Source organism: Pelodiscus sinensis, chromosome 30 (assembly GCF_052426305.1).
Source record: "Pelodiscus sinensis isolate ZL-2025 chromosome 30, ASM5242630v1, whole genome shotgun sequence".
Taxonomy (NCBI): Eukaryota; Metazoa; Chordata; order Testudines; family Trionychidae; genus Pelodiscus; species Pelodiscus sinensis.
This window is the reverse complement of record NC_143081.1, coordinates 16353712-16366062: the sequence shown is the minus strand read 5'-3', so window position 1 is coordinate 16366062 and position 12351 is coordinate 16353712. Positions and strand designations below refer to the sequence as shown.

Sequence of the window (12351 nt, the reverse complement as noted above, 5' to 3'; positions counted from 1 at the left end):
CCCCCTGCCCTGGCCCCGCCCCTTGCCTGGCCCCGCCCCACCTAGCTCCACCCTCCCACTCGCCCCGCCCCCTGCACCCACCAGGTGGAGGGGCAGAGAGGCCAGGGGCCCGGCCTCGCCGCCCTGGAAGCTCCGGGACGCGTCCGGGTCGCAGAGTTTCCAGAGATGAGCTGGGGGAGGAGGAATCCGTTACCCACAATGCTCAGCACCCCCCGGCCAAGGGGGGCCGTCACAGGCCCCGCCCCCCGACACCCCCCCACCTGCAATGAGCGCGTGAGCCGCTCTCTCCCGGGCCGTGTCCTTCAGGTAGCGCCGCTCCACCGCCGTCCGCAGGGGGGCGCTGTCGAGGTGCAGCCGCGAACCGGGGGCCTCCGAGGGGGCCCCACACACCCCCACCAGCCTGGGGGCACAGACGGGGACAGAGAATGGGGGTTCCCACAGGCTGGGGCCAGGGCACCGCCGCGGCCAGAGTGAACCCAGGAGTCCGGGTCTCCACCCCCCTCTCTAACAACACACACTAACCACTAGCCCCAACTCCCCTCCCAGAGCCACAGAGAACCAGGAGTCCTGGCTCCCCCCCCACACACACACATTCTAACCACTAGCCCCCACTGCCCTACTACTGCCCAGCGAGAACCCAGGAGTCCAGGTCTCCACCCCTCCCTAACCACTAGTCCCCACTCCCCTCCCAGAGCCACAGAGCGCCCAGGAATCCAGGTCTCCACCCCCTCCCTAACCACTAGCCCCTACTCCCCTCCCAGAACCACAGAGAACCCAGGAATCCAGGCTCTCTCCCCCCCCCCCCCCCCCGACTCTAACCACTAGCCCCTACTACTGCCCGGCAAGAACCCAGGAGTCCGGGCCTCCACTCACCCCCTCAGGCTGCTCATCAGAGCGTAGATGGGTGCCCTGGGGAGGGCTCCCGGGCTGCTCCCAGTGGCCATGGCCCCCTCCCAGGTGACGGGCGCCCCGCCCAGCTCCCTCCACATGGAGAGCACGGCCAGGAGATCTCGCTCCAGCAGGCCTGTGGGGCACAGAACAGCCAAAGTTACAGACACATTTTCAGGGACAGGGCAGCTTGCCCAGGGCTCCGGTGCAGCCAGCTCTGGGGTGCAGCACTGGGGTAACAGCCGCACACAACGCTCCACCAGGGCAGTTGCCCGGCGCTCTGGTGCAGCCAGCTGTGGGGCGCAGCACTCGGGTAACAGCCGCACACAACGCCCCACAGGGACAGTCACCTGGCGCTCTGGTGCAGCCAGCTCTGGGTGCAGCACTCGGGTAACGGCCGCACATAACGCCCCACAGGGGCAGTCGCCCAGCGCTCTGGTGCAGCCAGCTCTGGGTGCAGCACTCGGGTAACGGCCGCACATAACGCCCCTCAAGGGCAGTCGCCCAGCGCTCCGGTGCAGCCAGCTCTGGGGCGCAGCACTGGGGTAACGGCCGCACATAACGCCCCTCAAGGGCAGTTGCCCGGCGCTCCGGTGCAGCCAGCTCTGGGGCGCAGCACTGGGGTAACAGCCGCACACAACGCCCCTCAAGGGCAGTCGCCCGGCGCTCCGGTGCAGCCAGCTCTGGGGCGCAGTACTGGGGTAACGGCCGCACATAACGCCCCACAGGGGCAGTCGCCCAGCGCTCCGGTGCAGCCAGCTCTGGGGCGCAGCACTGGGGTAACAGCCGCACACAACGCCCCTCAAGGGCAGTCGCCCGGCGCTCCGGTGAAGCCAGCTCTGGGGCGCAGTACTGGGGTAACGGCCGCACATAACGCCCCACAGGGGCAGTCGCCCAGCGCTCCGGTGCAGCCAGCTCTGGGGCGCAGCACTGGGGTAACGGCCGCACATAACGCCCCACAGGGGCAGTCGCCCAGCGCTCCGGTGCAGCCAGCTCTGGGGCGCAGCACTGGGGTAACAGCCGCACACAACGCCCCACAGGGGCAGTCGCCCGGCGCTCCGGTGAAGCCAGCTCTGGGGCGCAGTACTGGGGTAACGGCCGCACATAACGCCCCACAGGGGCAGTCGCCCAGCGCTCCGGTGCAGCCAGCTCTGGGGCGCAGCACTGGGGTAACGGCCGCACATAACGCCCCACAGGGGCAGTCGCCCGGCGCTCCGGTGAAGCCAGCTCTGGGGCGCAGCAGCCGGTAGCAGCGCTGATGAAGGCCCGTGACGCGGGGGGTGCTGATACAGTCACTGCTGCAGTGTATGAGTGTGTGGGGGGCTGCAGTCCCCGTCCCCCCGCAGCTCTCTCTGCAGGAGGGGGCGAGGCCAGGCGTGAATCCCTGGGGAAGTGTCAGTCTCACCTCCGGGGACCAGGGACAAAGGGTTCCCCTTGGGGCTGGGAGCAGGACAGTGCAGGAGGCGGAGCTGCCTGGGGGCGGGGGGCAGCCTGGAGGAAGCAGACGGTCCAGGACGGGGGCCCAGGGGCCTGTGGACCCTCCCCCCAAGAGGACCAAGGCCCTGCCCTGGCCGGCGGAGGCCCCTGCGGCTGGGGACGGGGTGCAGGGCCAGGGGGGCCCAGGGCCCTGCACCCCCAGCTCCCCAGCCGCCTCTTACCATCCTTGCTGGCCCAGAGGGCGGCCACGGCCACGGCCACCAGCTCGGCCCCGTGCTCCAGCTCCAAACAGCCCAGCATGTGCTGCAGCAGGGCCGGCAGCGAGGGCGGGAGCCCCTGGATCCGCTCCGAGACCTGGGGGAGGGACGCAGCCCCGAGGGGGTCAGAGGCACCTGGGTCCCTCCCTGCCCCGCCCCGCCCCTTCCCTGGGGGCCCTGGCGGGGAGAGCCCCCCCTCCCCTCCCCTCCCTGCCCCTTCCCTGGGGGCCCTGGCGGGGAGAGCCCCCCCCGCCCGGAGACCTGGGTCCCCTCCCCTCCCCTTCCTTTCCCTCCCCTCCCTGCCCCGCCCCTTCCGTGGGGGCCCTGGCGGGGAGAGCCCCCCCGCCCGGAGACCTGGGTCCCCTCCCCTCCCCTCCCCTCCCCAACCCTTCCGTGGGGGCCTTGGCGGGGAGAGCCCCCCCCGCCCGGAGACCTGGGTCCCCTCCCCTCCCCTCCCCTCCCCAACCCTTCCCTGGGGGCCCTGGTGGGGAGAGCCCCCCCGCCCGGAGACCTGGGTCCCCTCCCCTCTCCTCCCCAACCCTTCCCTGGGGGCCCTGGTGGGGAGAGCCCCCCCGCCCGGAGACCTGGGTCCCCTCCCCTCTCCAACCCTTCCCTGGGGGCCCCTGGCAGGGAGAGCCCCCCCCCCCCCCGCCCAGAGGCCGGTTCCCCTCCCCACCCTTCCCCCCCGGGGGGGAGGCACCTTTTCGTAGAGGGTGAAGGCTCGCAGGTCCTGGGTGAGCAGCGCCAGGTAGAGGGGCTGCCGGGCCCCCCGTTTCAGCAGCACCAGCCGCATCTGGAGACACAGAGCGGGTCACAGCCGGCACCACACCCCACCCGGCCGGAGAGAGCCCCCCCCGCCCGGCTCCACCCACTGGGCCCCGCTGCCCAGCCAGAGGGAACCCAGGAGTCCAGGCTCCCGCCCCGCCCGGCTCCACCCACTGGGCCCCACTACCCAGCCAGAGGGAACCCAGGAGTCCAGGCTCCCCCCCCCCACCCGGCTCCACCCACTGGGCCCCACTACCCAGCCAGAGGGAACCCAGGAGTCCAGGCTCCCCCCCCCCGCCCGGCTCCACCCACTGGGCCCCACTACCCAGCCAGAGGGAACCCAGGAGTCCAGGCTCCCCCCCCCCGCCCGGCTCCACCCACTGGGCCCCACTACCCAGCCAGAGGGAACCCAGGAGTCCAGGCTCCCCCCCCCCCCCCGCCCGGCTCCACCCACTGGGCCCCACTACCCAGCCAGAGGGAACCCAGGAGTCCAGGCTCCCCCCCCCCCGCCCGGCTCCACCCACTGGGCCTCACTACCCAGCCAGAGGGAACCCAGGAGTCCAGACTCCCGCCCCGCCCGGCTCCACCCACTGGGCCCCACTACCCAGCCAGAGGGAACCCAGGAGTCCAGGCTCCCCCCCCCCCCCCCGCCCGGCTCCACCCACTGGGCCCCACTGCCCGGCCAGAGGGAACCCAGGAGTCCAGGCTCCTGCCCCGCCCGGCTCCACCCACTGGGCCCCACTGCCCGGCCAGAGGGAACCCAGGAGTCCAGGCTCCGGCCCCGCCCGGCTCCACGCACTGGGCCCCGCTACCCAGCCAGAGGGAACCCAGGAGTCCAGGCTCCTCCCCCCCCCACCCCCCGCCCAGCTCCACCCACTGGGCCTCACTACCCAGCCAGAGGGAACCCAGGAGTCCAGACTCCCGCCCCGCCCGGCTCCACCCACTGGGCCCCACTACCCAGCCAGAGGGCGATCGGGGGCAGCCGCGGCGTGAGCCAGTCGCAGAGGGGCCGAGCGGGGGGCGGGGGAGGTGCACGGGGGGGGCGATCGGGGGCAGCCGCGCGGGGAGCCAGTCGCAGAGGGGCCGAGCGGGGGGAGGGGAGGTACCCGGGGGGAGGAGGGGGAGCGTACCCCTCGGGGAGGGGAGGTACCGGGGGGGGCGCATCGGGGGCAGCCGCGCGGGGAGCCAGTCGCAGAGGGGCCGAGCGGGGGAGGGGAGGTACCGGGGGGAGGGAGGGGGGCGCACGTGGGGCAGCCGCGCCGGGAGCCAGTCGCAGAGGGGCCGAGCGGGGGAGGGGAGGTACCGGGGGGAGGAGGGGGAGCGTACCGGGGAGGGGGAGGTACCGGGGGGGGGGGGGGCGGCACGGGCAGCCGCAAGGGAGCCAGCCTAAGAGGGGCCGAGCGGGGGAGGGAGGTACCGGGGGGAGGAGGGGGGCGACGGGGGCAGCCGCCGGGAGCCAGTCGCAGAGGGGCCGAGCGGGGGGAGGTGGGGGAGGTACGGGGGCGTACTGTGGGCAGCCGCGCCGGGAGCCAGTCGCAGAGGGGCCGAGCGGGGGAGGGGAGGCACGGGGGGGGCGCACGTGGGGCAGCGCCGGGGAGCCAGTCGCAGAGGGGCCGAGCGGGGGGCGGGAGGTACCGGGGGGGCGCATTAGCAGCCGCGCGGGGAGCCAGTCGCAGAGGGGCCGAGCGGGGGAGGGGAGGGGCGTACCGGGGGCAGGCGCGCGGAGCCAGTCACAGAGGGCCCGAGCGGGGAAGGAGGTACCGGGGGGGGGGGCGATCGGGGGCAGCCGCGCCGGGAGCCAGTCGCAGAGGGGTCGAGCGGGGAGGGGAGGTACCGGGGGGGGGGGGCGACCGGGGGCAGCCGTGCGGGAGTCAGTCGCAGAGGGGCCGAGCGGGGGAGGGGAGGTACCGGGGGGAGGAGGGGGGGCGCACCGGGCAGCCGCGCGGGGAGCCAGTCGCAGAGGGGCCGAGCGGGGGAGGGGAGGTACCGGGGGGAGGAGGGGGGGCGCACCGGGGCAGCCGCGCGGGGGAGCCAGTCGCAGAGGGGCCGAGCGGGGGGAGGGAGGTACCGGGGGGGCTTATCGGGGGCAGCCGCCGCGCGGGGGAGCCAGTCGTGTGCAGAGGGGCCGAGCGGGGGAGGGGAGGCACCGGGGGGGGGGGGGGCGACTGGGGCAGCCGCCGGGAGCCAGTCGCAGAGGGGCCGAGCGGGGGAGGGAGGTACCGGGGGGGGGCGTACCGGGGGCAGCCGCGGCGGGGAGCCAGTCGCGCAGGGGCCGAGCGGGGAGGGGAGGTACCGGGGGCGTACCGGGGGCAGCCGCGCCGGGAGCCAGTCGCAGAGGGGCCGAGTGGGGGAGAGGGGAGGCACCGGGGGGGGGGGGGGGGGGGCGGCACGTGGCAGCCGCGCGGGGAGCCAGTCGCAGAGGGGCCGAGCGGGGGAGGGGAGGTACCGGGGGGGGGGGGCGTACCGGGCAGCCGCGCGGGGAGCCAGTCGCGAGAGGGGCCGGAGGGGGAGGGGAGGTACCGGGGGGGGCGACTGGGGGCAGCCGCGCGGGGAGCCAGGGTCGCAGAGGGGCCGAGCGGGGGCGGGGAGGTACCGGGGGGGGCGTACCGGGGGCAGCCGGGAGCCAGCTCCAGAGGGGCCGAGCGGGGGAGGGGAGGTACCGGGGGGGGGGGGGCGTACGGGGGGCAGCCGCGCGGGAGCCAGTCGCAGAGGGGCCGAGTGGGGGAGGGGAGGTACCGGGGGGGGGGCGCGCCCGGGGGCAGCCGCGCGGGAGCCAGTCGCAGAGGGGCCGAGCGGGGGCGGGGAGGTACCGGGGGGGCGTACCGGGGGCAGCCGCGCGGAGCCAGTCGCAGAGGGCCTGGCCGCCGTCCCCGTGGATCCGGTCGGCCCCGTCGGCAGCACCGCCAGGCGCTGGGGCCCCCGCAGCGACCCGGCCACCGCGGCCAGCAGCGTCTCCAGCCGTTCACCAGCCCCCTGCGAGGGACAGGCAGCCATGGGACCCAGGGGTCCAGGCCCCCAGCTCCCTGCTCTAACCACTAGCCCCCACTCCTCCCCGAGCCAGGAGAACCCGGGCGTCCTGGCTCCCAGCTCTAACCACTAGCCCCCACTCTCCTCCCCAAGCCAGAGAACCCGGGCGTCCTGCTCCCAGCTCTAACCACTAGCCCCCACTCCCCTCCCCGAGCCAGGGAGAACCCGGGCGTCCTGGCTCCAGCTCTAACCACTAGCCCCCACTCTCCTCCCCAAGCCAGGAGAACCCGGGCGTCCTGGCTCCCAGCTCCCTGCTCTAACCACTAGGCCCCACCTCAGCCCCCGCGCTGGGGTAACGAGACGGCCTCTCTGCAGCCGCGGCTGGAAGGCCTGTGCTAGGCTGTACCAAAGCCGCCTTGGGCAGCCAGGCTGAAGAGCAGCAGCCGTCCCCAGGGCCTGGAGTCGGGACTCACGTTCCACCTACACCCGGCTGTGCGGGGGACGCCTGAGACCCCGGCACCGGAGAAGGACCCAGCTCCGGGAGGGGCACAGAAACGCGCTGGCGCGGGATCCTCTGCCCCGACACTCGCCGGTGGGCCGGCCGGGACCCGGGCTCTGGTCCCTGCGCCGGGTGCCATCAGCCACGGCGGGGGAGCGGGTCAGGCCACGTCAGGCTGGGTTCGGGCGTGGCACCGCGCCCCGGCGGAGCGAGCCAGCAAGGCTCCGGGTTCGTTGCCAGGGGGCTCGGGAACGGGGGGCCCGCAGGAGGCACAGAAGGAAGACAAGGCTGGAGGAGGCCCAGGAGGGGAAGGAAAGAACTCGGCTCCCGGGAGCCCACGGCCAGACAGACGGACGCCGCCAGGAAGCCTGCCTGTGTCAGGACGGCGGAGCGTGCCCGTGTGCTCGGCCCAGGCAGCACCCGGGGCCGGGGCTGGGAACGGGCAATCCAGGGGGGCGTGGGACCAGCGCGAGGCCAAGACCCTGCCAGCCTCGCGGCTGGTGCACCCCGAGCCTAGGGAAATTCACAGGGTGGCACCCTGAGCCTAGGGATGGGGTGGGGGTGGAAAATTCACAGGGTGGCACCCTGAGCCCTAGGGATGGGGTGGAAATTCACAGGGTGGAAATGTCTCTGAGCCTAGGGGATGGGGGGGGGTGGAAATTCACAGGGTGGCACCCTGAGCCCTAGGGATGGGGTGGGGGTGGAAATTCACAGGGTGGCACCTGAGCCCTAGGGATGGGGGTGGAAATTCACAGGGTGGCACCCTGAGCCCTAGGGATGGGGTGGGGGGTGGAAATTCACAGGGTGGCACCCTGAGCCCTAGGGATGGGGTGGGGGTGGAACCACAGGGTGGCACCCTGAGCCCTAGGGATGGGGGGGTGGAAATTCACAGGGTGGCACCCTGAGCCCTAGGGATGGGGGTGGGGGTGGAACACAGGGTGGCACCCTGAGCCTAGATGGGGGGTGGAAATTCACAGGGTGGCACCCTGAGCCCTAGGGATGGGGGGGTGGAAATTCACAGGGTGGCACCCTGAGCCCTAGGGATGGGGTGGAAATTCACAGGGTGGCACCCTGAGCCCTAGGGATGGGGTGGAAATTCACAGGGTGGCACCCTGAGCCCTAGGGATGGGGGTGGGGGGTGAATGCTGAGGGCAGTACCCTGAGCCCTAGGGATGGGGGGGGGGTGGAAATTCACAGGGTGGCACCCTGAGCCCTAGGGATGGGGGGTGGAAATTCACAGGGTGGCACCCTGAGCCCTAGGGATGGGGTGGGGTGGAAATTCACAGGGTGGCACCCTGAGCCCTAGGGATGGGGTAAAGGTGCTATCCCTGCAGTGTGGAAGGGAGAATGAAATTTGTGCAGGTAAAAGGGGAGACCCCCGGCATCCTGACTCCCAGCGCCCTGCTCTGACCATGACCACTAGGCCCCACTCCCTCCCCGCCCCAGGGGAGACCCCCGGCATCCTGACTCCCAGCGCCCTGCTCTGACCACTAAGCCCCACTCCTCCCCGCCCCCAGGGGAGACCCCGCATCCGGACTCCCAGCGCCCTGCCTGACCACTAGGCCCCACTCCCCTCCCCCGCCCCAGGGGAGACCCCGGCATCCTGACCCCAGCGCCCTACTCTGACCACTAGCCCCCACTCCTCCCCACCCCAGGGGAGACCCCCCGGCATCCTGACTCCCAGCGCCCTGCTCTGACCACTAGGCCCCACTCCTCCCCGCCCCAGGGGAGACCCCGGCATCCTGACTCCCAGCGCCCTGCTCTGACCACTAGGCCCCACTCCCCTCCCCGCCCCAGGGGAGACCCCCGCATCCTGACTCCCAGCGCCCTGCTCCCCCCAACCACCAGCCCCACTCCCCTCCCCGCCCCAGGGGAGACCCCCGGCATCCCGACTCCCAGCGCCCTGCTCTGACCACTAGGCCCCACTCCTCCCCACCCCAGGGGAGACCCCCGGCACCCTGACTCCCAGCGCCCTGCTCTGACCACCAGCCCCACTCCCCTCCCCACCCCAGGGGAGACCCCGGCATCCTGACTCCCAGCGCCCTGCCTGGTTCACTAGGCCCCACTCCCCTCCCGCCCCAGGGGAGACCCCGGCATCCTGACTCCCAGCGCCCCTGCCTGGACCACTAGGCCCCACTCCCCTCCCCGCCCCAGGGGAGACCCCCGGCATCCTGACTCCCAGCGCCCTACTCTGACCACTAGCCCCCACTCCCCTCCCCACCCCAGGGGAGACCCCGGGCATCCTGACTCCCAGCGCCCTGCTCTGACCACTAGGCCCCACTCCCCTCCCCGCCCCAGGGAGACCTCGGCATCCTGACTCCCAGCGCCCTGCTCTGACCACTAGGCCCCCCACTCCCCTCCCCGCCCCAGGGGAGACCCCGGCATCCTGACTCCCAGCGCCCTACTCTGACCACTAGCCCCCCACTCCCCTCCCCACCCCAGGGGAGACCCCCGGCATCCTGACTCCCAGCGCCCTGCTCTGACCACTAGGCCCCACTCCTCCCCGCCCCAGGGGAGACCCCTGCATCCTGGCTCCTCCCAGCTCCCTGCTCTGACCACTAGCCCCCACTCCTCCCCGCCCCAGGGGAAACCCCCGGCATCCTGGCTCCCCGCTCCCTGCCCTGACCACTAGCCCCTGGCCCCCTCCCCGGGCGCACTGACCTGTAGCTGGTGGGGGTGGGGCCGGCCGGCCCAGCATTCCGGCTCAGGCGGGCGCACAGCTGGCTCAGCATCGCCTCTGGCGCTGGCCCCGGTCCCGCGGCCCCGGTGAAGTGGGCGATGACCAGGCAGCCGGCGGGGGGAGAAGGCCGATTGACCAGGGTGGGCGCCTCAGCCCTGGGCCAGCGCCGCCTGGGAGGGGCACTGGCCGCCAGGGGCAGGCCCCTCCCACCACTGCCAGACCCCACCCCCTGCAAGCCCTCCAAGCCCCACCCCTCCTCCAGGCCCCTCCCACTGCAACCCCGGCCAGAGACCCACACCCATCCCCTCCAGGGCTTCAAGCTCCGCCCTTCCTCCAGGCCCCTCCCAGCAGGCCCTTCAACCCCCCAGCTCCTCTCCACCCTACCTGGGTGGCACAAACTCCCCCCACTGGCCTCACCAGCTGACAAAGCCAAGCCGGCCGCCAGGCCTGCCTGTCACCACGAAGAGCCCGCCTCTGCCCCGCGCGCCGGGGGCCGCGTCCGCACTCCGCCCATTGGCCCGGTGGCCAGCAGCTTGGCCCGGGCGCAGAACTGCCGCTGCCGCAGGTCCTGAAGGCGCCTTTGTAGCCTCGCCCCTCCTCCTCCTCCCTCATCCCCCGAGGGCTCCAGTCCGGCCTGCGGCGCTGAGACAGCGTCAGCAAACCCCAGGGTCTGGGCTCCCAACATCTGCTCTAGCCACTAGCCCCCACTGCCCCTCCCAGGAGCCAGCAGAGCTCCCTGAGCCCTGGGCTCCTGCTTTCCAGCCGCTTACTCCGGAGCAGCTGCTGTTGGAGGGGCGCCCACAGATCCTGCAGCACCAACCCCAAACTCCTCCAGCCCCTGACGCATGTGGCCGGCCTCTGGGCCACGCCACCCCACTGGCCGGAGTACCTGGGGGTGGAGAGAAGAGCTGTGAGGGGGACACGGGGACCCTAGCAGATCCCACCGCACACACCACCTCCTGGCCCGTTACCTGCGGATGGATGCCACTCCCGGGTGCTGGCCCAGCCCGCCCTTCAGATCCGCCATCTTGCGCTGAGCTTCCTCTCCGACTCGGCCGCAAAATCTGCCTCCAGGCGTCCGGCACCAGACCCTGCCCCCCACAGACAGGTCAGAGACCTCCGCATCCCACTGCTGCCCCTGAATCAGCCAGCTCCCTCCCCGGGGCCAGATCCCTGTGTCCCGTTCCCCAGCCAGCCCTCCGGGGCCAGATCCCCGTGTCCCCGGCTCTCAGCCACAGGCCCTCCTCGCCGCATCCCCGTGTCCCGGCTCCCTCCCCAGCCAGGCCCTCCGCCGTAGTGTCCCGTTCCCCAGCCACCTCCGGCCAGATCCTCGGTCCCTTGCCTCCTCAGCCAGGGCCCTCCGGGGCCAGATCCCCCGTGTCCCCGTTCCCCAGCCAGGCTCCCCTCCAAAGCCAGATCCCCGTGTCCCGTTCCCAGCCAGGCCCTGCGCTGGAGGGGCGGGCGCAGTTACCCGAAGAAATCCGGCTCGCGGAAGGAGAAGAAGGCAGAGGCAGCAGAGTCCCGTGGGCTGCTGAGGGTATTGCATGGCTCTCAGCCCCGTGATGGAGCCATGCCCTGGAGGATACGACTTCACCTGCAGAGGGCAAGCAGGACACCGTCAGCCCCATGAGATGGAGCCCGGCGCCCGAGGGATCCCACCGCACCCACCAATATCAGCAGCACGGAGACTTCCGTTGCTCTCAGCCATCGCGAGTGGCTCCTGTCCCCGGGCACAAGGCTTGAGCAAGCCAACAGGCAGCGTGTCGGACAGTCCTGCACCAGCGCCCCCTGGGGGCTTCACCCCATCACCGTAAGGAATCCCAGTGCTCCCACCAACTCCATTCTAAGGCACCCTGCAGCCCGCCTCTCGAGGCTGTCCTGCCTCCAGGCTGCCTCATGCAGGGCAACGGGTTGGGCTCCTACACGGGGATGCGATTATGGATGACAAAGCACCAATGCTAGTAGCTGCAGGCTGCAGCACTGCACTCAGCTGTCCACAGTGAAATCAGCAAACCCCACCGCTGCCATCCACTAACTGCCAGGGAAGATTCAGCAGGCAGGTCCCTCGTGAGGCCAGGGGTGTCAAGGTGCCGGCCAGGTGGCAGGGACACTTGCCCCTGCCCCACCCCGGCACGGCTGCCGGGGCGCTGGCGGTGCTCACCCACTCACACGCGGGGGGCGTCCCTCGCAGGGAGTATTCGCGGGTGGCCAGCCGTAGCGCCCCTCCCCAAAATGCCCACGAAGAGCCGGCTCGCCCATCTCCGAGAGGCACAGCTCCAGCTGCCGGGAGAGACCAGAGTCAGCCCCGTGGGGTCGACCCAACCCCGCCCCGCCCCGAGGCCTCTCCCACCGGTCCTGCCGCGCTCCTCCTCGGTGATGCCCCAGCGCAGGCCGACGCTCCCGGCAGCGCCAGGCGGTGGGGGGCGGCGCGGGCCCCGCAGGGGCGGAGCACGGCCCGGAGCGAGGACGCGGCCCGCCGGGCTTCTGTCCCAGACTGGCGAGGGAGGATGAACAGCTGACGCTGCGCCACCCGCGGGGGGGACCGCCGATTCCTGGCGGCGGGGGGGGACCCTGTCCGGGCCCCCGAGCCCCCCACAGCCCCTCAGACCCCCATTGGTCCCTGCCCCCCACTGATCCCAACAGCTCCCCCAGACTAGCCCTCGACCCCCCACTTCTGCCCCCGCCTCCCCCCAGCCCAGTTTCCACTGGGTGAGGCCAGCGCCCCCATTCCTCTCCCCAACTGAGCCCAGGCCCAGCCGCTCCCTCACCTGGCTGCGGGGTGGGGCAGAGCAGTGGGCGGTGGGGGGCTCACGGAGCCCCCTGGGGGGACCCTGGCGGGGGGGGCCCCGTGGATCTGG

At 72.7% G+C, this 12351-nt stretch overlaps 1 protein-coding gene across 1 annotated transcript in view; it reads right to left on the bottom strand.

The window, feature by feature from the left end:
- Nucleotides 1–12351, bottom strand: part of TEP1 (telomerase associated protein 1) — a 53806-nt gene that overhangs the window by 25013 nt on the left and 16442 nt on the right. The window contains 11 exon segments of the mRNA XM_089774436.1: nucleotides 82–170; nucleotides 261–400; nucleotides 874–1024; nucleotides 2547–2679; nucleotides 3283–3375; nucleotides 6148–6242; nucleotides 6245–6389; nucleotides 10337–10382; nucleotides 10465–10538; nucleotides 10541–10584; nucleotides 11006–11087. Coding sequence (XP_089630562.1) covers nucleotides 82–170; nucleotides 261–400; nucleotides 874–1024; nucleotides 2547–2679; nucleotides 3283–3375; nucleotides 6148–6242; nucleotides 6245–6389; nucleotides 10337–10382; nucleotides 10465–10538; nucleotides 10541–10584; nucleotides 11006–11087 — 1092 coding nt within the window.